General features: G+C 38.2%; 1 protein-coding gene across 3 annotated transcripts in view; it reads right to left on the bottom strand.

Moving 5' to 3' along the window:
• The window catches only part of LOC129440076 (diacylglycerol kinase delta), a 107,305-nt gene that overhangs the window by 20,212 nt on the left and 62,530 nt on the right, over positions 1-24,563 (bottom strand). For 2 of the 3 annotated variants that reach the window (XM_073859913.1, XM_073859914.1), the window contains exons 3-14: positions 9,631-9,736; positions 9,461-9,541; positions 9,235-9,339; positions 5,463-5,595; positions 5,093-5,199; positions 4,763-4,888; positions 4,003-4,105; positions 2,126-2,285; positions 971-1,079; positions 679-818; positions 499-583; positions 316-401 (exon numbers count right to left, since the gene is read on the bottom strand). In XM_073859913.1, the coding sequence (XP_073716014.1) occupies positions 316-401; positions 499-583; positions 679-818; positions 971-1,079; positions 2,126-2,285; positions 4,003-4,105; positions 4,763-4,888; positions 5,093-5,199; positions 5,463-5,595; positions 9,235-9,339; positions 9,461-9,541; positions 9,631-9,736 (1,341 nt within the window). Of the gene's footprint in view, positions 1-315; positions 402-498; positions 584-678; positions 819-970; positions 1,080-2,125; positions 2,286-4,002; positions 4,106-4,762; positions 4,889-5,092; positions 5,200-5,462; positions 5,596-9,234; positions 9,340-9,460; positions 9,542-9,630; positions 9,742-24,563 lie in introns of all 3 variants that reach the window. The other variant, XM_055199159.2, reaches the window with a different exon arrangement.

Genomic DNA, 24,563 nt, shown 5'->3' with positions numbered 1-24,563 from the left:
CGGGACCTACGCTGTCGCGGCTACGCCGTAGGACCTACGCACAACTATAACGAGCCCTTTACTAGTGAAAATTCAATTATTGATATAAAAAATAGCAATTGTTAGTACTAGAAATCCATTTTCTGATATCAAGAATTAACATTTTTACTAGTGAAAATGTAATTCTTGATATCAACAATTGCCATTGTTACTAGTAGAAATGTATTTTTTGATATCAAGAATTACATTTTTTACTAGTGAAAATTTAATTGTTGAAATCAAGAACTCAATGAATAAAAGTTAAAATGGCTTGCCATACACAAATGCATTACTTACTTAGCAGATGATATTACATCACTGTGTTTGTCAGAGTCCAGAATTTTGGTCAAGTGAGTTGCAACAGAATCAGCATATTGTGTAATCTGGATTAAAAAAAGTTAGAAGACAGTTAAAGTCTTAAAATGTGATAAGACTACATTTTTTTTATATATTATGAATTTATGTGTGTTTAAAGAGGACCTGTAGGGGGCAGTCTGATGGATCCTCATCCTTTATGATCACTGGGGTCTGTTTGGTGGGCACTTCATAGGTCATCACACTCCATCTGACACACACATTCATGGACACAGACATTCAGTTTATTAAGCATCCTTTGGTTAATTCATCCACTGATTCTTACGTTGTCTTGCCGTCTCTCACCTGTCCAGCATTTTGGTTGTTGCTCTCTCCAGTTTCTCAAGGATCTGCAGCAACTGAGCGTCATCATCACAGAGTCCTCCCCAGCCCAGCACACGTGCCAGGTCATTTCCTGTGCCCAACGGCAACACACCCAGCTGGCACTGTTACACACACAACACAAGAAAAAACAACACAATTAGACTACTTGAAAAGAATGGTCTGTATAATATCTAGAGAAACCAAGTCTTGGTTTTTAATTAAAAACAACTTTGTTGTATAGTAACAAAGTAATGATACCAGTGAGTGCTCTGACCTGTTTGTGTATTCCAAGTTTGTCTAGCTCAGACAAAACCCAGCCCACACTCCCATCACCACCACAGACAAGTGTACGAAAGGTCTCGAACTTCTGGAAGAGACGGAGCCTGTACACACACATGCACACACATTTTTGTATAGACAGTTTCATCAAACGCAGGTACACTGTCACAGTTAAGCGCCTGGCCCGAAGTTAACTTTTAAAGGTTTGGCAGCCAGGCAAGAATTCAAGGATCTGTTAACGTTATAGACATTCATTTTACACTGTTGTTTTAGCTCAGTGTAGTAGTTTTAGCTATGTTTTAAACTAAGGAAGTTCCTTAAGGTAGTTAAGGGGGACTCAGAAATTTAAGTTTGGGCCACAAAAGCCATTATGTTGTTGCCACTGAAACGTCTAATATGAAAAAAATATTATATGTGTCAAAGGACAAATTCACTCTGCCAACAAAATGATGTTTTAAAATATCAGGATAGGCCTATTGTTAAAAGTGACTGTAAACTTAAAAATAAATGTAAGATTTACATTTTCTTAAAGATGGTTACAGCTATCAAATTTTAAAAAATATGCTCATTTTCCAGCTCCCCTAGAGTTTAACATTTGATTTTTACAGTTTTGGAATCCATTTAGCCGATCTCCGGGTCTGGCTGTACCACTTTTAGCATAGCTTAGCATAATCCATTAAAACTGATTAGACAATTAGCATCACGCTCAAAAGTAACCAAAGATTTTTGATATTTTTTCTTATTTAAAACTTGACTCTTCTGTAGTTACATCGTGTACTAAAAGTTGTGATTTTCTAGGCCAATATGGCTAGGAACTATACATTCATTCTGGCGTAATAATCAAGAAATTTGCTGCCGTAACATGGCTGCAGGAGGCGCAATGATATTACGCACTGCTTGAAAATAGTCCCCTGCTATTGAAAGATACCAAGGGGACTATTTTCAGGTGCTGTGTAATATCATTGCACCTCCTGCAGCCATGTTACGGGGGAGCTGGAAAATTAGCATATTTAAAAAAAAAGTGGAGTGTCCCTTTAAAAGCTAGACATTGTTGACTTTGACATTGAACTACTGAACTTCCTGACTCCTCTATTGCCCTACAAAACATTTTATTGACACTGCAATGCAGTGTGTGATCAGTGGACCTCACCCAAGCTGTGGGCCGCCGTTCATGAGGTCGAAGACCTGCGCCGGGTTCAGAAGCTGCTTAAACCTCCGCAGGAACTTAACACCCTGATTATCGCCACTCTTACTGTTCACCAGCACCAGCAGAGGACTCATGCACGACGAACACATGGCCTTCCAGAAGCCTGCAGTGGAAAAATGTAAAAGATGGGGGAGTTGAATGGAGGTATTGGAGAGTGAGGAGAATGAAGACGAGATGAGAATTTGGGAGGGTTTCTGCATACTTGAAATACAACTACGGCCTAAACCTTGCAAGGATTAGAATAGAAACAGCACTAATCCGGTGACATTTTACAAAATTTTGGTCGTTGCTGTATCCCTTCTAGTCAAAACCACTTGGGAGTGGTGTCATGTTCTCTATACACGGTGTGCCCCCTGCGTATGTCCGGTAAAATCTCAGGGGTATAAAGCGCTTCCGTTTTGTATAAATGTGCTAACTAGCAGTATTCTCTTAGGAATTAGCAAGTAATATAGATTGCTGAAATGGATTTTATTGTTATATCATCATATATTAAACATACAATAATACAAAACCTAATAAGTTACGAGAGCTTCAGCATTAAAATACGTCCGATGTGTCCAGTTTTATGAGGCTTCTCAGGAAATTTACTCTATTCTAAGTTTTTTTACAGACGTCATGATTTTAACTTTAACCCTGATACTACAGTCTGTTAATAACACTTCAGGTGTGCACAAAGCAGTAGCATTAGCCGATGCTATGAATTAGATATAACACACGAAATCTATTCATTAGTGTTTAATTTTTTGTACATATTGCAATGTAAGTGTAAATAAAAATAATGTAAATATATCAATTTACATACAGTAGTTTTGTACATATTTGTTTACATGTGCACTTGTTTGTTTATGTGTTTTAATAAATGTGTGTGTAATACTATCTTAAATTTTAAACTACTAGAGAGCTTAAATTTCAAAGTACAGCTGTGTAATAACAATAACGGTGTTATAATCTATAAATACAATATAATGTAAGTGTGTAATATAAATAACATCAATTAATATAGTACAGGTATGTCACTACCTTTTAATGATATTATGTTACGTTAAAAACATATTGCAAAGCAAAATATATTTGACATGCATTAATATATATTTACAATATATTTTACATGCATCCGCCATACAATATAGTTTTCATTTTTTGTATCTGCTTAAAAAATTGCCAAGTTTTATTTTGTGCCACCATATTTACTCGTGTAACTACTCATGTAACAGTCCTTAAACAGGGAAAACATGAAAGTGTTTGGTGGCCTCCAAATGCATCCCTGTTTGGATCCTAAGGAATGAATGGGGCAAGGCTAAATGCTTACACAATCACGACGCACTGAACAAAGATTAAGTGCACGCATTGAATAAAGGTGTGTATTAATTTTTCTAAGTTGAGGTAAGAACATAGTAAAATTAAATATACCATCTAAATTCATATGAAAATATAATCATTCAGTAACATGGTAGTACCAACACATTACAAGGGTATACTTTATGTAAAGGTTAATGTGAGATGTAAATATAGCCCTGTGTTAATCCTTATAGCTATAATTAGTTCATATTTAAGGTTTAGTAATTTCAGACTTTGACAACTCAAAACATATATTATATAAGGTGCTTTTAAGAACCTTAAATTACGTTTCACAAAGAAATCTCAGTGAATGTTGCTAAATATTGAATTGGATACACTAGAAAGCCAATCATCATAAACACTGATGATTTCTCTTGATTAAATACTGTCATCAGCGAGAATGCGCACACAAAAGCATACGTCAACTTAAACGGGTGTTATGGAGACAGAAGAGTGGATGCAGTTGCCAGGGAAACCCTTACCATCAGAGTCAATGCTGTTAAGTGCAGTGGGTGGGATTATGGAGACCTTACACTGACCCAGAGGACAAACCTTGCCCAATTGCTCCTTACAGCTGTTATGCACCTACACGCACAGGGAAAGTAAGCACAGACATGATAACCACAACAATGTAACGCCCATCAGTATACTAGATGGAGACACAATGGTTCCACGAGGTACACCTGTATAAAAATGATGTCATTGATTTTTGAGGAAAGTCTAGGGCTGCGTCCGAAAATGCATACTGTGACATTAGGTACTGAATTAGATGAAGTACTTAATCATTGACTGTTCAAACAGTATGTATGATTATGGATACTAGTATGAATGAATTCGGATGTACGACATCCGCCATGTTGATACATAAAGTGACATACATCGTTTCGTCATAACGGCAAGTTAGTCGTTTACTGGAATGTCGTCAAACAAACGCAATTTAACCTTCTCTTCGTTGGATAACTCCTCTCCTGGGTACTCGAAAGATATCGAATGAACACTTTATGATCTTGTCGGAAGTAGGAGGTCATCCTTTTCGCCTACTGTTTTTCGAATACTATGAATTCGGACATACTACTTACCTCGCCTACTGCTTTTCCCCTACTATAAAGTATGGAAGTAGGCAGTTTCGGACGCAGCGTGGGTGTTTATAAGATGTTTCTAGTTGTCATGGTTACAGTATAAAGTGGGTGTAATGCAGAGGTGTGTATATAGGATTAAATATATACTTAAAAGGTGACATACAATGGCCTTGCACCAGAGGCAGCGCCAGTCCTGTAATCGACGAACGCTACCGCAATTTTTGTCGCACACCACACACTTAGCACTGACCGGCAGGTTCCCCTCCAGCCACTGGTGAGGCATAGATATCTGTACATAAACACACACAGACCCTGTTTGTGAAATCTCATAATCTTATTAGGATTTAAATAATTGACATGCCCTTACTATATATTAATGTATAGATATATTAATGTAATTTACATTCTCATTTTATGTTAATCACAAAAAATGACTTTAGCTGGATTTTCACATTTTTTGACCATAACTGAAATTTAAAAGAGATTCACTTACTCCATCCTCATCCTCGATGATGTCATTTCCTATGGAGGCCAGAGTGGTCCACTTACAGTTATTTGTGGATCGCACAGCACAGCGCTTATGGGCTTTAAACTTGCATACTTTGACGCACACACAAACACACAGAAAAAAATGACAATAAACAGACGTAATAACCAGAACCAGAACGTAATAATAGGCTCAGGGCAACATTCCTATTTACTCATCAATTTGCCACTTAAATACTGTAAAACCATTGTTCGTTCTTTGATTTGAATAAACATGCAAGAAAGGGTAAATGGAACAGGAGGGAAAAATAAAAAAATAACTGGTGATAGAAAGACATAAAGAATACTACAAAAAACATCAATAACTTTATATTTACCTTCACAAGAAAGGCCATGGGAAGTGACCCCGGGCAGAGCCTCTCGACAGACGTTGCAGAAGGTGGGGCGAGCGTGCGAGCAGGCGTACCAGTTATGCATCCCGGAAAAGTGCTCCATGTTAAACTGACTGGCCTGAGATCAGTAAAAACATAACAAATCTTTATTCTTTGCACTGTAAGTAACATGTGACCCTGCCTATGAAATCCAGGCTTTTGAGATTTGGAGCATCAATTTTGGATTTCACTCATTGATTTCAATCTTTGACATGACCTTACTCAGTCAGATATCAAGGGTATATAATTTTTTCGAATGTTTTTAACATTATGCAAGATTTTATGTAGAAACATCACAAAAATTGACTTTAGCTGGGTTTTCACAGGCAGGGTCACATATGGGTCAGACCACAACAAACACTGTAAAAAATGTAACAACTTGGTTATGCAAGTCAATTCAACCTACTATTTAAAGTTTCAACTTTCGTGATAAGTTGACATTTGATAAGTTCAACTTCTAAAAACAAATCGAAATTGTTTAACTTAATTTGTTACATATCCAGCTTAATATTTCAGCAATCAAGCTCACAGCTGACAGCTCTATAATCAAAACAAGCAGGAGCTCGATTTGCGAGTAAATCACTCTTTTGAGTCTGTTATTTTAATGAATCTGTCAAATGGTTTCGCCAAACCAAATCATGAATCATTCTGACAGCTCGCTTAAGCACTGAATTGTTTAAAACAATAAACAAGTGTAAATTTTAGAGCACGAAGAACAAAAATATTAATCAAACCTGCAAACGCACAGCTTTGGTTTATTAATGCTACTCAAGAAAAATGGAAAGGTATCCATAAGAATAAACTGCATCAAAGTGTGTAGCCATTATAAGCATCAAAGCACATTTAAACTTCAGTAGAGGTGGAAGGGGTCAGATAGGGCCGGTTCTTGCCAGCTATAAAAGGATGGGCTGGCAGATATTCAGGGTGGGCAATTATATAAATATATATACAAAATTATGAAATTAATGTAACTGCAGAAACATACAGTAAAATACAATACATTTAAAAACAATGTTTTGCACACACAAAAAAAAACAATTAGTCAAACTGCGAAAAAATATAAAGAAAACTACAACACTGAAACAATCACTTCTGCTACAAATAAGTCTGACTTCACAGTACAATGAGTCTCTTATTTGCATCTGCATGCCGCGGCACGCTTTAAACAAATTCTTTAATTGCACCGAAAACTTGTTTAAACGGATTACACGCCACTACATTCATCTGCTCAACAGGCACAACTGTGATTGGTTGTAATTCTCAACGCTGCAAAAATAACGCATAAATGTCATCTGATGGAATGTGAACCATCTACATGTAATGCTGTCATCGAAGCCTGTCTACATTCATTTTCACTTTTAATTTTGATTATGACAATCATAATACTTTGTTTAATTGTAAAGGGTCACGTTTGCCCCTTGTCTTGAATGTGGGGGGCATTTTTATTTATCTTGGTTGCATTTTTGCACAAAGCCCTCTGTAATTTCCGACCATGAGACGCGGACGGACCATCCAACATTAAATGACTTTTAAATGGACTCTTAAATTGTGCATTTAAATTTAAGTCAAGTCCTAACGTGTTTTTGGGAATTGAGGTGCACTCTTGGAAATGATGTGTTAATTTTTTACACATGTTTTTGTGTTAAGCCTTTAACACATTGGGCCCTATTTTAACGATCTGAAGCGCAAGTGCGAAGCGCAAAGCGCAAGTGACTTTGTGGGCGGATCTTGGGTGCTGTTGCTATTTTCCCGGCGGGAGAAATAAGTCTTGCGCCAGGCGCAAATCAATAAGGGGTTGGTCTGAAGTAGGTTCATTTTTCATAGGTGTGGTTTGGGCGTAACGTCAAATAAACCAATAAGAACGTCGTCCAACATTCCCTTTAAACGCAAGGGCGCAAGTTCCATGGCGGGTTGCTATTATAATGACGGATTTACCAGGCCCACGCCAGGTGGGTTCACAGCCGAGGAGACCGACGTTCTTGTAAGAGCAGTCAAAGACAGAGAAGTTGTTTTGTATGGGGATGGGAGAAACCCGCCCAAATCAGCGTCGGTTAAACAGGCGTGAGAGGAAATAGCCACAATTGTCTCATCAGCTGGCATCCGCATCGTTGCGCCACGCGCTAAAATGATGTCAGGAGACGGGGGAATCCCAAGCTTGCCAGCATAAATCGGGCACGCCGTGTAACGGGAGGTGAATCTGCCTCTACACATGACCTGACGCCAGCAGAGGACATTGCTGCGTCCACCACCCTCACCGCTGGCGCTGAAAGGGTTTGAGGGCTTTGAAATCGGAAACGCAAGCCCCCAAAGTACACTTACAAATCAAGTTCATATACATTAAGGTTTCTTATGAAAACATTTTAATTATTATTTACATAAAATAAACGTAATACAGCCACACAACAAATGGTTTCCCTTATCTCATGTGTTAATTTTTTTTATTGTAACAATTAATGTTTTGCAAAAATAACTGTTGCATCTGTGTAGATTAGATAAGCAATGCGCGTTGTGCACGCTATACATTATGGTCAAGCATGCGCCCTTAAAATAGCATAATGAACAACACGCAACGCGCCACTGACTTTAGACTAGTTTTTTTTGGTTAGTAGCGCAATTGATTTTTTAAACTGCAAAATAGCATCAGGGATGGTTTGCGCCGGAACACGCCTCCTTTTTTGCGCTGAACCGCCCAGGGAGCGCAAGTTCGTTCCCTAGTTTGCCGACGTGCGTCTGTGGAGGGAAAAACCCGCTGTGTGCCGGTGCAAAATACGAAATGATACATGCGTCACTGACAAAGTCAATTGCGCTGGGTGCAAGATAGGGCCCATTGTGTGTAATTTTAACACATTTGTGTCAATTTGAGTTGATTTTGTTGATTTTATTTTTTTTAATTAAACACAAGTTGTGTTAAAAGTAACATAAAATGTGTTGCTAGGGCTGTCACGATTATGAAATTTGGCTGATGGTTGATTGTTTAATAAATTGTGACGATTACGATGATTAATTTCCTGTTTATTGCTTTGACATTTAATTCTCATACATATTTTTGTTTATAAAATAATTTTCACAGATCATTGTGATTATTTAAATTGAACCTTTTGCAAGGTTTATTTGGCAGTAAATATTTATACACATAACACATTTTTTAAATTAATCTGATACGGTTTCGTTTATACAGGCACCGCAGCTCCCCCTTGTGTTTTTTAGAGAGATGTGCAATCATCGCGGTGATCTGAAATCAGGTCAAACATTTGCGATGAGACAATGATTTAATCACGGTGACAGCCCTATGTGTTTCAATAATAACACAGAGATGGGTGAATTCTGAGCCGGATCATCATAAACAACAGGCTAAAAGCTGCATATTGCACACAAAAATCCTGCTTTTAAATCTTGTGTTGCGTTTGTCAGATTCTCCACTACAGATGGCCGCCTTATAAGTTGTGAGTGTAGAGTGACATTGCTATAATCAGACAATAAAAACAGAAAAACACAGACATTTTCTAGCGTTGATTGGTTGGGACAGTCAACAGCCCTTCCTTAAACCTCTCAACATAGCCCGGCTCAGATTGCTTTTGACCAATACAAATTTGTACAATAAAATATGACTAAAATCTAATTAGGTGGGCAGGACAGACGTTTGGGTTGGATCAGCCCATCCCTGCTCATGCCTAGAATCGGCCCTGGGGTCAGAGGTGGTGAGGAATTAAAAACTGGCCTCGTAAGTTTCCCATTTCTGCACGGATTTCAAAGCACCGATCCAGTCCTCCATCTCCTTCCGGCTCTCTGCACACAGCATCAACTTACGGAACGGAGTGATAACCTGAAAGACAAAAAGGAACAGGTTTGAGCAAGTAAACGATAATAATGAATAAATGAATGAGTTTCCTAAGCAGCATTTTTACAAAATGAGCACCAACTTTTGAGAAAGTGGCTTCACTTACTGTAAAACTGTTGTTGATGTTCTTGGTGCTGGTCTCCGCCACACTTGCATCTGAGAGGTCGACCTCATCAAATATGAGAGACTGTAAAAACACAGCATGTTTTTGTCACCAAAACACTTATCAAAAATGCATTCTACCACAATTCATCTTACAGACCTCCGAATTATTACCTTTGCATCTTTGGCATAGTAGAGAGTTCTCCCTCGCAGTTTAAAATACCTCCTCTTCCATCTCTGAAAAGAACTGGTCTGTTTCAGTAGAAGTCCCTCTTTTACACTCTTCTACAAATACAGAAAGAGAAAGAAAGGATTAAACTAGCATACGAGACAGTTAATAAATAATGAAACATTGGTTTAAATGTGTTTATTTGTCAGTCTGTGCAAACATATTTGCTCACTGGGGTGCTTTTCATAATGAAACATTTCTTAAAATGGTGAAACCGGCTATTTTTAGAAACTGCTTCACAGTCCTGTGGATTTACTGGTGTTTCTGAAATTGCTTCTTTTGCAGGTGCATGACATTCAAATCTTCTACTGTAGTGTAATAAGCAATGAACAGGAGGTGCCAATCTGCATTAAAAGGATTGTTAATGTTAATTGTTAAAAAACTGTATAAATTTCTTCATTCTGCTGAACACAAAGGAAGATATTTTCAGTAATGTTTGTAACCAAACAGAGCCCCACTGACTTTCATAGTATATTTTTATTTACTACGGAAGTCAATGGTGCTCCTATTTCCTGCTTGATTACAAATATGTTATGTTTAACAAAGAAATTTGTTTTGAGGTTGAACTTGAGGGTGAGTAAATTTTGGGTAAACTATCGCTTTAAAGGAACCTAATAAAGATTTTATAATTTACTTACACCTTATATGACTTTTCTTTTAACTGTGGATACAACGTTAGTCACCACTGACATTTATTGTTTGTCTTCGTGCTCCATGGACAAAAGTAAGTAAGTATTTTTGTCTGAACTACTGCATTCATTTAACAACTTTGTAGTCCAATAGCAATAGCTTATCACTGAGAAATAGTACAATCACTGCAGTTTTATATGAAACAAAATGTCAGTGACCGCAGGGGACAAGTTTATCGGTACACTGTAATGCAGGGTTCACACCAGACGCGGTAGACACGGCAAGCGCAAGTGATTTACATGTTTAGGGGCTGGACACACCAAAGCTTTTATGCCTGCGGCCGGCGCATGTTTTCAATTGATTCCAATGGAAACTCTGCTTTTTTCAAATAAGCAATCAGCTAGCGAGTTTTTTCCGCGCCGAAAACCGGCGCTCGGGGTTTTTTCTCGCTCAGCGCTGAGCGCCAAGAGGTCAAAAATATTCAACTTTGAGTGAAAAGCTCCGCTCGTCAATGTCAGTTCTCACACGGCCGTCCAATTACAGTGGAGGAGGGGCGGGACATTACCACAGCAACCAACCGGCTCACAGCTGAAGTATCACAGCTACCAGAGCGCTCGGCTGAAAAACAGCTGGCATTCAGCGTCCTCAAGGCGTTTTCAGACACGTTTAAAAGTTTTGGTGTGTCCAGCCCCTAAGTCAATGCAAAGACGTGATTAGGCATTTTGCGGCGCGAATGGCATGGAACGCGCAGAAGTCCCTTCGCAGATGGCGTGTTCCGTGCGAATTGAGCGTTGCCGCGGGAAACACGCGAGTTGAAAAATCTGAACCGCGTTAACCAATCAGGACCTTGCTGTAGTAGTGACGTAATTACAGGAAGGGAGCGGAGTGGCGGAGTCTTAGCAGAGTCGCAGAAGCCCCTCCCATAATGCAAATTTCCATGTGAATGTCTCGAATGACTAGAATTTCACACGCGAATGAAGCGAGTGAACTCAAATGTTCAAGCATCCAACTACGCGCAAATAGCGCGTTCTTGCCATTCTGGTGCAAAAGTTAAACTATTTTTCACTTTAACCACGCTCTCGCAAGGGACAAGCCATTTAAATTAATGGGTTTCATAGCGCAGCACACACCGCGTCCTATGTGAAAGCCGCATTAAGAGGAGGCAGTACAAGGGGGGCATTCTATAGCTCACTAGGAAAAGGATACTGGAGGATCACAGTGATGTCACACCATTCTCATACTGTGAGATTCTCATATTGTGAGTAATATGCAAGCTCATTGCATCAGAATGTTAAGTTCATGGTATGAGTGCACAATGAGTATGCTATGACCTCACATAGTGACCATAGTATAAGCTCACTGTGAGTGTGCAGTGACCTCATATTATGACCTTAATATATGAGCACACAGTGAGTGCGCACGCAGTGTGGTTGCACTTTTAGATCACTGTGACCCACACATTGTGAAAACATTATAAGGATCTTGTGAGCACACTAAGATATTAAATTGTTGAGTGGGTTATTTAGGGCCCTATAATTTCCGCGATCACGGAATCGCGGAATTGGCTAATTAACACGGAATCTAGTATTAACGTGGAATTTTGCGGAATTTTACATATTTTTAATAAAATTATGTTTTTGTGTGGGAGAAGAACGTATGTCTGGGGGAAATGCAGACTGGGGGAAGTAAATCTGGGCGACATTATGACTAAAATAAAAGTAAAGGGTAAAAAATATAATTGCCAAAAATTAAAACGGATAAAACGGAATTTGCAAAAATTAAAACTGAGAAAACGGAATTTGGGAAAAATAAAACGGAATTTGGGAAAAAATAAAACTGATTTTATAGGGCCCTAGTTATTAATTCAAGTTGTTTAAACTTAAACATTTAAGTGCAACAAGGAATTTTTACAGTGTACATCTCATCTAAAGCGGGAAATAGATTAGATTTACCGTAACACTTAATCAAAAACCAGTTTGTTCTCTCTTAATCTTTTCTATTCATTAGTTCATTAGTTTCCTCCTACGTCCTTTCGCGTACATGTACTTTGTTTATAAGAAAACAAGAATTAGGGTAAAGGCGCAATAAAACTGCTCTGTGTCACCTAGCAACATTTCAGTCTAAAGTACCTAAAACACCAAAGGAACTTCACTCTGTGCACCTCTTAAGCACAACGATGTCATCAACTCATCTCTTTCGTCATAAACCTTGACGTTTCAATCTGGATTTAGCCTTCGAGGGCCGAGCGGCTATAAAGGACTTTCAACAAGCCATCAAATCCACCACGCTCTGAAACGATCTGTACCTTGTGGCAGATAACCAGTACAATCAAATTACAGCCAGAGTCTGTCCAAACATGCAGACTTGCTGACGTGAGATATAGATTTCATAAGCAAATGATGCCAGTGGTTCAGCAATAAGACAGCCTGATGGGACAGGAAACAACAGTGTCTGTGCTTCACGACTCTGTCAAGCTGGGAGAGAAGTGAAATGGTTGTTACTAATCATTAAGGGAATCAAAGTGAGTCGTCTCGCTTAGCAATCTGCTGAGAGTCATGATAGGGCTGGGCGGTATGAGCAAAAATTCATATCCCAGTATTTTTTTTAGGAATCCCGGTATCCGATATATATCCGGTATTTTTTACCAAAAGGATAAAAATGTTACTTGAAAGTCAAAGCCTTTATAATCTTTGTGGCTGAAGTTGTTGTACCATAAAGTTGTAAACACTCCCTAATAAACTATCTATTCCACTTCAAATCAAAACTAAAATTATATACCATGCAGTACCATATAAAAAATTATCTTTGTTAAAGCCTTTATCTTACCTGAAATGACTGTATGCTCATGTCCTTGATGGGTGGTAAATGTTTGTCATACCAAAGTTGTTTAGCTGGGTTTAGTTAACTTTATATACAAACCAGTGAAGTTCTAAATCATTTCTTTTTTTTTACTTTGTTTTGTGCACATGGGCATTATCATGTAATATGATCTTTAGTCTATAATATAATTATAATTATAGAAAAGTGTCCTGCCCATACTATTGAAATTATTATCCATAAAATTAGAAACACACAATTCTCATTAATATACTGAACTGTCTGTAGCATTAAGATTTGTGTTCACAGAATTTACTAAAGTAGTCAATCCTCTTCATTAGAAGGGGGTGTCACAGTCCTTTTGTCCTTACAGTGTATTCCAGTCACAAAAATGGACAAAACTTAAACACATATGATCCAAAATAATTAAGTTTATAGAACAGATGTGGTTCTGGAATCTGATTGACTATACGTGCAAACTGAAAATATAATGCGCACACATTCAGCACATTTAAAGTGTCTTTGTTTCATTCACACACATCCTCCCTTACTATTTCTTAATAATAATCTCATTAATTCACACTAATAGCTTCACTGAAGCAGCACAATCATTAGTTACTAATTCTAAAGTGACGTTTTAAAATTAAATAACGGAGACTTGTTTGTGGCTGTTATACTGGGCTTTGAATCTGAGGAAAAAGTTCACAGCAAAATAAAACTCCTTCGGAGTTTCTGTTTTTTCTACGTATTTGTCCCGTCGAACTAAAGTATAAACGCAGTATCACTCACCTGATATTGATATAATAGTGATGATGAGAAATAACTGCAATAGCGTGTTAGATAAATAGGTGTTGTGATGGAGCGTCAGACACGTTGTTGGAATGAAAGCACACATATGCAGCGGTAACTTTATTCCAATGATCTCTCTGTAAAAGCAGGTTGAGGAGACATTTTATTTTAGTCTTGAACTCAGTTATTACAATCCTCCGAGTGCATGCAGCCGCAGTTTTTGAATGTCCACATTCATGAGGCGCATCCAAGCGTCACAGAGTTTCTGCGTGCTTCTCCATGTCGCGTATTTGCTGTGACGAGCGGGCTCGCGCAGAGCGCGTGTATGCGCGCTTGAGTTGTATTAAACCATATCGATATGAACGGTATGGGCTAATTCCGCATCGTGTCGGGAACTCATATCGATATATCCCCTAAATCCGATATACCGCCCAGCCCTAAGTCATGACGTACATATGTAGAAAGGACAAACACACGAGGAAATAAAGAAGAGTGAGTGAGAGACAGAGAGAGTGATGTAAGATCTGCATAGTGTGAGTCACCTTTCTTTCCTTCTGCACCCTGCTGATAAATTTGTGTCGGTTAGCTTAGCTCAGTGGTTCTCAAACTATCCGCTGTGTGCCCCTCACGGTGCATCCTTCGTGCCGCCCCACCCCAAAGAAAATTAATGTCAATCTCAAACTTAGAATTTGAATTAAACAAAACATATGAAATGATACAATGCAGTGCTGTTGGTTAGTAGCCTTATTTTTATGAGGTTTAATTACACAATTTATGATAATTTACATAATTTATGATAAATTAATGTACTTTATAAAATGTTCCAAAACTCGGGTCCCCATAGCACCATCTCGTGCCCTTCAATGGGGGACTGCTCGCAAATTTGAGAACCACTGTGGTTTAGCTACAGTTTAGGTACAAAACTATCCCAATAGTAAATTACCTCTAAAATAAGGGTACGTTTACATCTCAACAATGTACTAGGAAAAGTTTTCCTTTGTGTTTTCATGTACACATGTCTGAACACAAAATATGTGTGCCCATGACGTCACATTAATGTTGATTACAAAAACTTGCATGTTGTAACCCATCAAAAGTTTGTGATTGTAGGCCCTCAAAAAGCTGCTAAACAGGCTAAATAAAACAATTATAAAAAGTTTTTTGTTTTCACTTAAAAACAATGTTTAACAGCACCTTAAGCTTTTTTTTAGGGATATCACAAGTTGAAAAAGGTAGTTAAAATAGTTAAGACTATTATGCATGTTAGTCTTGGACTAGACATAAACCATGTCCATGAAACCGCCCTATACATAAACATATACATGTTTTCTTTTTGGGTTCGGTTAGGTCTGTCATTATAATTATTATAACAACAATAGATGTCAAGTCATGACATAATGGCCACCTGAAAAGTCCAAGTCAATTTTGCTTCTATGTAGATCTTAAATGAGAAAAAAATTAATTGTCATTTGGACCTGGAAATGGCAGTTTTGTCATGTTACATCAGACTTAATAATCGGATGGTATGTTCGCATTCAGATACGGTAAACATGTGTATACATGATAGTACAGGGCTTGCAAAATTTGAAATCTCACAGGCAGAAAAACCTGAATTCATCTATACTGTGAGACTAAGCCAACAGTCCATTGAATAAAACAGCTAAATAATGAGACTAAATGTTTATTAATTAAAATCTAAACATGTTTTTGTAAAATGTGTTAGGTTATATAGAAGTAATATACATACACTGTAAAAAATGCAGCTTTTGTGTCAATTCAACATATAATGTTTTGTTACTTTATCTTTAAAAATTAAGGTGAACTATTTCAAATATATTTTTTTAAGTTACAGTATGTCAACTTATCACATGTCAAAACTTAAAATAGTATGTTGAATTGACTTGTAAAACCAAGTTGTTTTAACTTTATGCTGCACTTTTTTCAGTATAGAAAATATGATACAGTAAACACAATAGGGCTGTAATGGATCACGGTTCGGAACACATTACATTTTTTGAGGCACAGATCGGATCATTTTTCGGATCAGCAAAAAAAAGCGTGGGAAAAATCTTATAACAAATAAAGAAATTATAAACATTTATAATGTTGAATAATGAATGAATTAATTAATAACACTCTCTTATATATTATTATTATTTTTAGAGCCACATAAGTGATTTTCTCTTTGTCTTAGGTTGTTAACATTAATGACACAGACTTAATTGAGGTTACTGTCTCTTTAAGACCAAATAAGGACAGATTGGTTTCTGACTCTACAATTCACTTAAGACATAAACATTTTTTTTTATTAGAAAAAGAATACTGTGTGTATTTTGTGTGTACGTGCCCTGTACACAACAGAAAGATTTTATGTTGGCTTACTTTTTGAGACACGTCTCTCTGTATATGCGCTACTGAGGGCACTTAAACGCATGCACACACACAGGCGGAGGGCAAATTCCAAACGATGCTTCAGGAAGAAGATGCAGCATAAACAGTCGCTTTACATAAAAACGTTATGTTGTTTTTCATTGCTCTATTAAGCAAATGTATGTTAATGGACTACAGTATGAGACACTAGCGCAGTAGCGCAACTCTCTCTAAAGTTTACACATAAGGAGTTCTGATCTTTCAAGGGAATTACGCCTGACTGGAGCTGGACCGGACACATTTAACCGCATGTGCGTACAGAAATCTGCTCACTTTAGCGCCTTTTGCGGTTAAATTATTTTAAATGACTTGAATGTTAACATTTGCAAGCCTTAGAAACACGTGATAATGATAAACTTTCCCTATTTAAATTTGCATATGAATCTGCGAATCGCAAGCAAGCTGAACCGCGGGTCTTTATCCGTATGGATAACAGATCAACTGCGATCCGTCACAGAGCTACACAATGGCTATGTTTACATGCACAAAATCCGACCAAATTTAATCCGATTGAAGGTGACGACAATACAGTTTACATGCACCCTAAACATTGCAATCTGAACAAAATGTTTGTTTACATGTACATTCTATATAATCCGAACTAAGCATCTGTGCAAGCGCACAGCCAAGGTTGCCAGCTTCGCGTATCAAAACCATCCCAATGGACATTCAAAACTAGCCCAAAAGCATCCCAATGAATATTCACAGCCCTTTAACGTGCATAAAAAAAATAACCTGTGGAGACAGTTTAAACAGTAGCCCAAATCTAAACTCGATAAAAGCAGAGGACTTTGCAACATTACCCAGCGCACAGCATCTCTTGTCGAGTTCAAGCTTTATTTTTGGATTAATGTACAAAGCTAAGTTGGAGAAAGTTGTTTTTAAGAAGTTTAGTTATAGGCAACGAAAACACACTTTTCAAAATGCACAACACTATTTTATTGCTTTATGTAACCTAATGTCATGAAAGTACACATGATGAACGCTGCAGAATGTACAGCGGTAACCTCATTACCTTATAATTATGTGTGTTGCTATTGCGTGTTTCTGTGATAAGAATTATGTGATACGTAAATATGAGGTTAATAAAAGATGCACATGTGAACAAGGTATTTTTGCATCCGATTGAGAAAATACTATGAATCCCGCGTTTACATGCGTATTTTTCTCCTGCTGATCGGATCACAGATTGGACTACATCGCCTCTTTCAATACGATTAAAATTTGCATCCGATCGACCTCAATCGTATTGTTTACAAACTGATTATTTTGTTGCATGTAAACTTAGCTAATGAGTTGAGATAAGTTATTATTACTTATTACAAGGCTCTCTGGGATACTTGATTCTGATTGGTCAGTTGAGACATTTGCAGGTTCGTTCTTTTCAAATAATAACCGCTCCAAAGTATTAACGCATAGCCGGTACTACTTGTATGTTTTAAATCCCTCCGCGCCAACAAAGATTACTGTTTGGCGCCATCTTGTGACAAACACTGGACAACCACAATTAAGAATGGAAACTTTTGACATTCATTTTAACATGTACGGACAAAACAAAACATTTAAACAGTGGATAGAAGAATGAACAACGACAAGACACAGAGAGCTTACTGAGACTGAACTTGACAAAATAGAGCATGACAGCTACGAAGCCAACACACAAAAAAATACAGAATGGGCATTAAAACTTCTCAAAGACTGGCTAAAAGAGAAAAAAATGGAGACAGACAAGTATGAAGCAGAGGATCTTAATAAGGTATTACGACCATTTTATGCATCTGTGCAAAGTTTCGCGGAAGGATAAAAATGTTAATTTAAAACAAATATGCCAATAAAATGTTTCAAATTCATATTCATGTCCAGTTTTTTTTCTTATGTGGCAAGTAGCCGTGTAATAAGCGGGATATAAGCCCCTTGAGTCGCGTCGGGTCCTGATCACACTGTCGGGGCTTATTTCCCGATAACTACCGGCTGCCTCTACATTATCCCTTACTTATAAAATATAGTTGAAACATGTCAACTTCATTTTATAAGTTGTAACAACTCATCTCTTGTCAAGATAGATAATAGTAAAGTGAAATCAATTGTAAATCTGAGTTGATTAAACAAATTTTTTATAGTGCTGTGTACACAGTATTTTTATGTGGGAGTGTAAATGTCTGGATGGTCCATGATGTTGCTCCGTACACTAAGACAGATGTAAAATCTAAACAATCATCCGCTGCATCACTTCAGAGCAGAGCTGCTTCCAAATTTATAAAACATGAGGATTTTCTTGCACTCGCTTCACTTTCATCCTTCATACACTGCAACCTAATACACACACACGGCACCTCGTCCAGACTATGTTATATCACACCAACCACATATTGGTAAAGACATCTCATAGACCTCCACTGTTTACCAGGCTATTAACTACACTCTTAAACAAACAAACATGATTAGATTTAAAGCAACACTATGTAGTTTTTTTTTACCTTTAAAAAATGTCTCTAAAATTGATTCAGTGATAGAACAACTTTTAACTGGACAAATTGTACTGTTGCTGCAACCTGAGCAGCCTCCTAGCTGCTACAAGCACACTCTGAAAGTGGCGGTGGAGGGTAGGAAACACAGCCCCGCCCCTCCCCCTGCCTGCAGAAGAGTGTCTGATACCAGGCACTGTTGCGCTTTTCAACCACATGGGGGAGCTGTAAGTCATTTTTACATGGAAATTACATAGTGTTGCTTTAAACTAAAACATGGTTTGGCTGATACATGAGCACTATTGAAGAACTCCAAAAATGTCCTCAGAGGTACAGTATAGCCAAACCTACACACACACACACAGTGATGTCAGATGATGACTCAGAGCTCTAAGGACAGACATCCTAACACAATGATTGCTATTTTTGTTTAATCTCTTCCTCTTCTAATCTTCCTCTCTCAGCGTCTGTAGTATATTCTCTCTGTGGCTCTCTCCTTCATGCGTCATCTCAGTTCATACTGTCATTTCTTTCTCTCTGTTTCATCCTCATTATTTTATTCTGTTCCCTCACTCTTTTAAAGGGAATAATATCTGCAGCGCCCTCCATAGACCATGATTCTGATTAGTTATGGTTATTATGTTGGTAACAATATTAGCATTGAAAACTCTGTCTAATTACAATTCTTCATTTTGAACTCAAACAATGTTCACAAATGCTCTTAATAATATTTAAATAATTTTTATTTGACAAAATCATGTAAATTGCACTGTAATATTGTACGAGATTGAATTTAGTCTATTACTGACATTAATATACTGTCTTCTTCTGACCCATGAGTTACTGTTACTGTAATGTGGATGTCTGATTTAGTCAAAGCAGCACAGCTATTAGAACAATCATGTGTCATTACACTGATAATGAGACTGAATAACTCATCTCAAACGCAGCTCAGTAAATGTGCGGTTTATGATATAATGAGAGAGATGTACAACAATCATGTCACCAAGCACATAAAGGAAGCATGAGACAAAATGAAAAGGAAATAGCATGGCCGTTAAAAAGCCCCAAGCAATCAAAGCATTACACTTCTGCCACAAAGCTGCTTTGTGAAACAGCCAATCAGAGTAGAGTGCAACATTATCATTTATGACCCTTTTAAATAAAGGAATAATATTTAATGGGGGAAAATCCTAGGGTTGTAAATGGACATGTTAACCATCTATGGTACACCTTCTGTGTACATATCACAATTTAATATTTCAATGCTTTCTTTTGGCATTGAAATATTGAAATAAACTTACAACAAAGCACAGATGACAAAAGGTTTGCTCGAGACAGCGCAAGCACGAAGGTTTAGCTATGCTTGCGTTTAGCATAACGCTTGTCCCGATTCTCTCAGACCAATCTTCAGTATTTTCACGTCACGTTTTGGTATCAACTCAGCTCGCTTAGAACCCCAACTGAGGCGGTACTAAAAAAATATCAGGTTCTACGTACTGTACCCAGTGGAAAAGCCCCCAAAGGTAACCCAATCCTAGTCTCAGCCTCAGACGTCACGCCCACTGAATGTTGGCTAATGCTTATCGTACACTTAAATGGAAACCCTGTGAGAATGTCGAAGTCGTCTTCTGATTTGTTGAAATAAACCAGAATTCCGGGAGACGCGAGTGTCGTGATTATTCTCAGTCCCTCGGGAAACAAAGCTCTGACGTTCGTACGAGGAAGAGAATCAGTTGTGTTTACGTGGATAATAATGAGCAGTTATCATGATCAGCTAAACTTTGCATTCTCAAAAATATAAAAGTTCCTGGTATAGACTCTCTAAAAGACGCCCAAGAGTTTAGCTTGAGGCAGTTAGTGGAGTCAAAAAAGATCGCAGCTGGCGTTTGGTTCTCCCGAATTGCTTGTAGGTGTTAAAAAGTGGAGAGATATGCTTCAAACAGATGTTTACCGGGAGCGAGTGGCTGTTGATAAAGTGCACACCGTTGTTCTATGGTGAGTAATTATGTTAATTTAGATGCTGTTTGGTTGCGGCTGGTTATTTCAATGACTGACTTGTTGCCAACCGGTTCGTTATTGTGGGGACATTTCCACACTTCGAAACGTGATGCTAGAAAAACAAACTGTGATTGGTTGTTCGACATGTTGGTCAAACGGCCATGTAGACGGGCATTGACCAAAAAAAGCAGCGAAAAACACCAGACCTTGAGTATTGAAGGTCTGGCTACGCAAGACTAACCCGACCCAAACTGTGGGGTACTATGCAATGGAAAAGCGCCATTTGGCGCCTTTAATATTGACCGAATAGAGTGGTCTGTCAGAATGGTCTGTAATTCCTGTCAGTCACACACAGATGTTTATACATACAATCAGTCACGGTATGTCAGACATCTGAAACCATATGTGTCATATCACCATTTACACAAATGTATTGTTCCTCTGGACAGAGCTATGTACCAATTCATCTCTTGAAAAAAATAGATTACGACTGGCTGCAAAAAACATACATTGATGGCCTAATTTTGAGCAATCACCCTTATCTTTTGGTTGTCATGTGAACACCTATGAGCAGTCTGCAAACACAGCTGTCATTCAAACAATCCGTATTCCAAGGGTGTGTCCAAATATTGTGTGAAAGTAACACCATTTATAGAGCAAATAATAACATAATTACCCTTGCTACCCGGAAACATAGGTTATATTTTCCGTAACAAACTCAGGCGTACTCTTTTGTTTAACAAAGTCTGGTTAAACATAAATCGTAACATCGCAAAACAAGACTGTATAACATGTTTCTTTTAAACCAGTGATTCTCAACAGAGTGGCCGGAGCCCACTACTAGGTAAACCCTAGCATAACTTGCGAAAAAAACACATTTGGACAGTGACCGTTTACAGTGTTTTTGTTTACAGTACATAAGTATTGTTAGTACGATGTTAGCAGATTACTCACAACCCCCTATTCACAGAGTGTTGTCAGTGAGCAACTTGCATTGAGGCTGTTTACTGGACAAATAATCTGCACTTTTTTCATTTCAATGCACATGCATGTTCCTCATAAATCTGTAATAACAGTGATTACGTGTTTACATGTCCATATAAACCTATATGGGTTAAGCCCTTTTCTCTTTATCACTTGGCTAAGCAGCATTTACATTAATATGATGTTTTTTTCAAATGCTTCAGAATAATGTGCATTTAAGTGCATGCAAGCATAGGCAATATGGAGGTCATTGGAATTGAAAAGGTTGATAGTTAAAAAGCTTTCATTAATAATTCCAGACAGAACTATATGTGGCATGTATACAGTATGTGTTCAATGAGACAGCCTGGCTAAGAAGGCACAGTCTGGTTAAAGTTGAGTTAGAGCCAGACCAATTAACCAAAGCGCCCACAGTCACAGAGTCTTTTTCACAGCTAGTAATTAACCTAATGAACTGATTACAGCCCCTGCAGTACATGTCTATGTGAATTTCTGTGTGTGTGTGTGCGTGTGCCATCTAATTGCACATTAACTCACAGATTGTGAGAATTTAGTACTTCTGAGGTGTTGCCTTGAAGAAGCCAAGATTCATTCAGTAATTGTTAAATGTGTGCACTACTGGGAATTACTGCACAAATGCAGGGTTTCCCGTAGCACTTTGCAGTTCGGGCGGCCCGCCTAAGCTGGGAAACCCAACCACCTTAACTAGGCCGTCCAAAAAATAAATAAAAAATTCGCTGCACAAAAGGCCGCAAAGTGCATCTAGGAGAATAGCGCTTCACACTGCGAGCTTGCACGTGTGCCATATGGCCGAAATGAGAGAAAGACGTGGTCCGTCACTGTCTGGAAGAAAACTAGTCAGTTGATAAAACATCTCGGAGAATAACGCAGACGCGTTTTATTTTCATCATGACGCGTACGCCACGCCCCTTTAATTGCCACGCCCCCATCCCCGCCCACCCGCCAAACCCTACCACCTTAACTAACACATTTTCAGCGGGAATCCCTAATGGCTCGGTTCCGACATCAGATGCTAATGTAAACATTACAAACAATGTATCGAGCGCACATAGTGTTCCGACATCAGATGCTAATGTAAACATTATAAATACTGTATCGAGCGCGCATAGTGTTTATCATAATACACATGGCTCAGTTCCGACATCAGAGTCAAGTCGGCGGTCTAACTGGGTGACTGTCAGGCGGCATAGTCATATACGGCGTCCATCTAAGACCCATAACGTTACGGTACTTTCTAACAGATTCGATCCCCTAAGGAATACACTAGCTGAAACACCTGTTAAAAGTGCCCTGGTCATTGGAGATTCCATACTCAGGAACACTAACATTGAGGCACCAAACACCATAGTCGACTGTATACCGGGAGCCAGAACGTCTGACATTAGATCTAAACTTAAAGTGCTGGCTAATGCTAAACGGAAGTTTTCTAAGATTGTTATTCACGCCGGAACAAATGACACCAGACTCCGACAGTCGGAAATCACCAAAGATAATATTAAGGAGATGTGTGAAATTGCAAAAACAATGTCAGACAATGTAATATGCTCTGGTCCCCTCCCCGCCTACCGGGGAGATGAAACACATAGTAGATTAGTGTCTCTCAATGGCTGGATGTCAAAGTGGTGCCCTCAGCATAATGTAGGGTTTATAGACAATTGGAAGCATTTCTGGGGTAGACCATTTCTCCTAACCCGAGATGGCCTTCATCCGACATCAGAAGGAAGTGCTATACTCACCAGAAATCTGATTAATATTCTTAATTCTGATATAGTATGACTATCCAGGGCCCAGGTCAGGAAACAGACGGATCAGCTTAACTGTCCGTCTGTTAGCTGGCATGATATGTCTAGATCACATATATCCCAGAACTTCGAGTCGATCTTACCAGAATATCAACACATTTCAACTGTATCTGTTCCCCGAACTAGCAAATACAGAGCACCGCTTGCCACATCACGTACAAATTTGACCAACATAAAATTAGAAAACAATACATTACAAGATGAACCTCGAATGTTAAAATTCGGCCTTCTTAACATTAGATCGCTTACCAATAAAGAACCTATTGTTAATGAAATAATTAATGACCAAAACTTAGATGCACTCTGTTTAACAGAAACCTGGCTTAAAGCAGACGACTACATTAGTTTAAACGAATCCACCCCACAAGACTATTATTATAAACACGAACCTAGGTTAAAGGGGAGAGGGGGTGGTGTAGCTACAATATACAACAAAATTTTTAAAGTAAACCAAAAATCTGAACTAAAATTTAAATCATTTGAACTAATGTTGTTAAATATGGAAATAACTGATCGTAACCACAAACAGCTCTCTTTTGCCTTAGCTACAATCTATAGACCTCCGGGCCACCATGCAGATTTCCTTAAAGAAATAGCAGATTTTCTGTCTGAGCTTGTAGTCACTGTAGATAAAGCTCTTATCGTTGGTGATTTTAATATTCATGTGGATAACCATAAAGATGCATTAGGACGTGCGTTTATGGATGTTCTAAATTCTCTCAATATTAGACAAAACGTGACAGGGCCAACGCATACTCGTAAGCACACATTAGACTTAATTCTGTCACTCGGGCTTAATATTAATGACATCAAAATATCACCTCAGAGTGATGCAGTTTCTGACCACTACCTTGTGTCATACACTGTACTTCTAGATAGGATCACTCAATCCACAACATGCTACAGATTAGCCAGAACAATAATTTCCACCACTAAAGA

Source organism: Misgurnus anguillicaudatus, chromosome 21, assembly GCF_027580225.2.
Source record: "Misgurnus anguillicaudatus chromosome 21, ASM2758022v2, whole genome shotgun sequence".
In the NCBI taxonomy this organism is placed as follows: Eukaryota; Metazoa; Chordata; class Actinopteri; order Cypriniformes; family Cobitidae; genus Misgurnus; species Misgurnus anguillicaudatus.
Note: the sequence above shows the minus strand (reverse complement) of the source record. Positions and strands in the feature narration are given on the sequence as shown.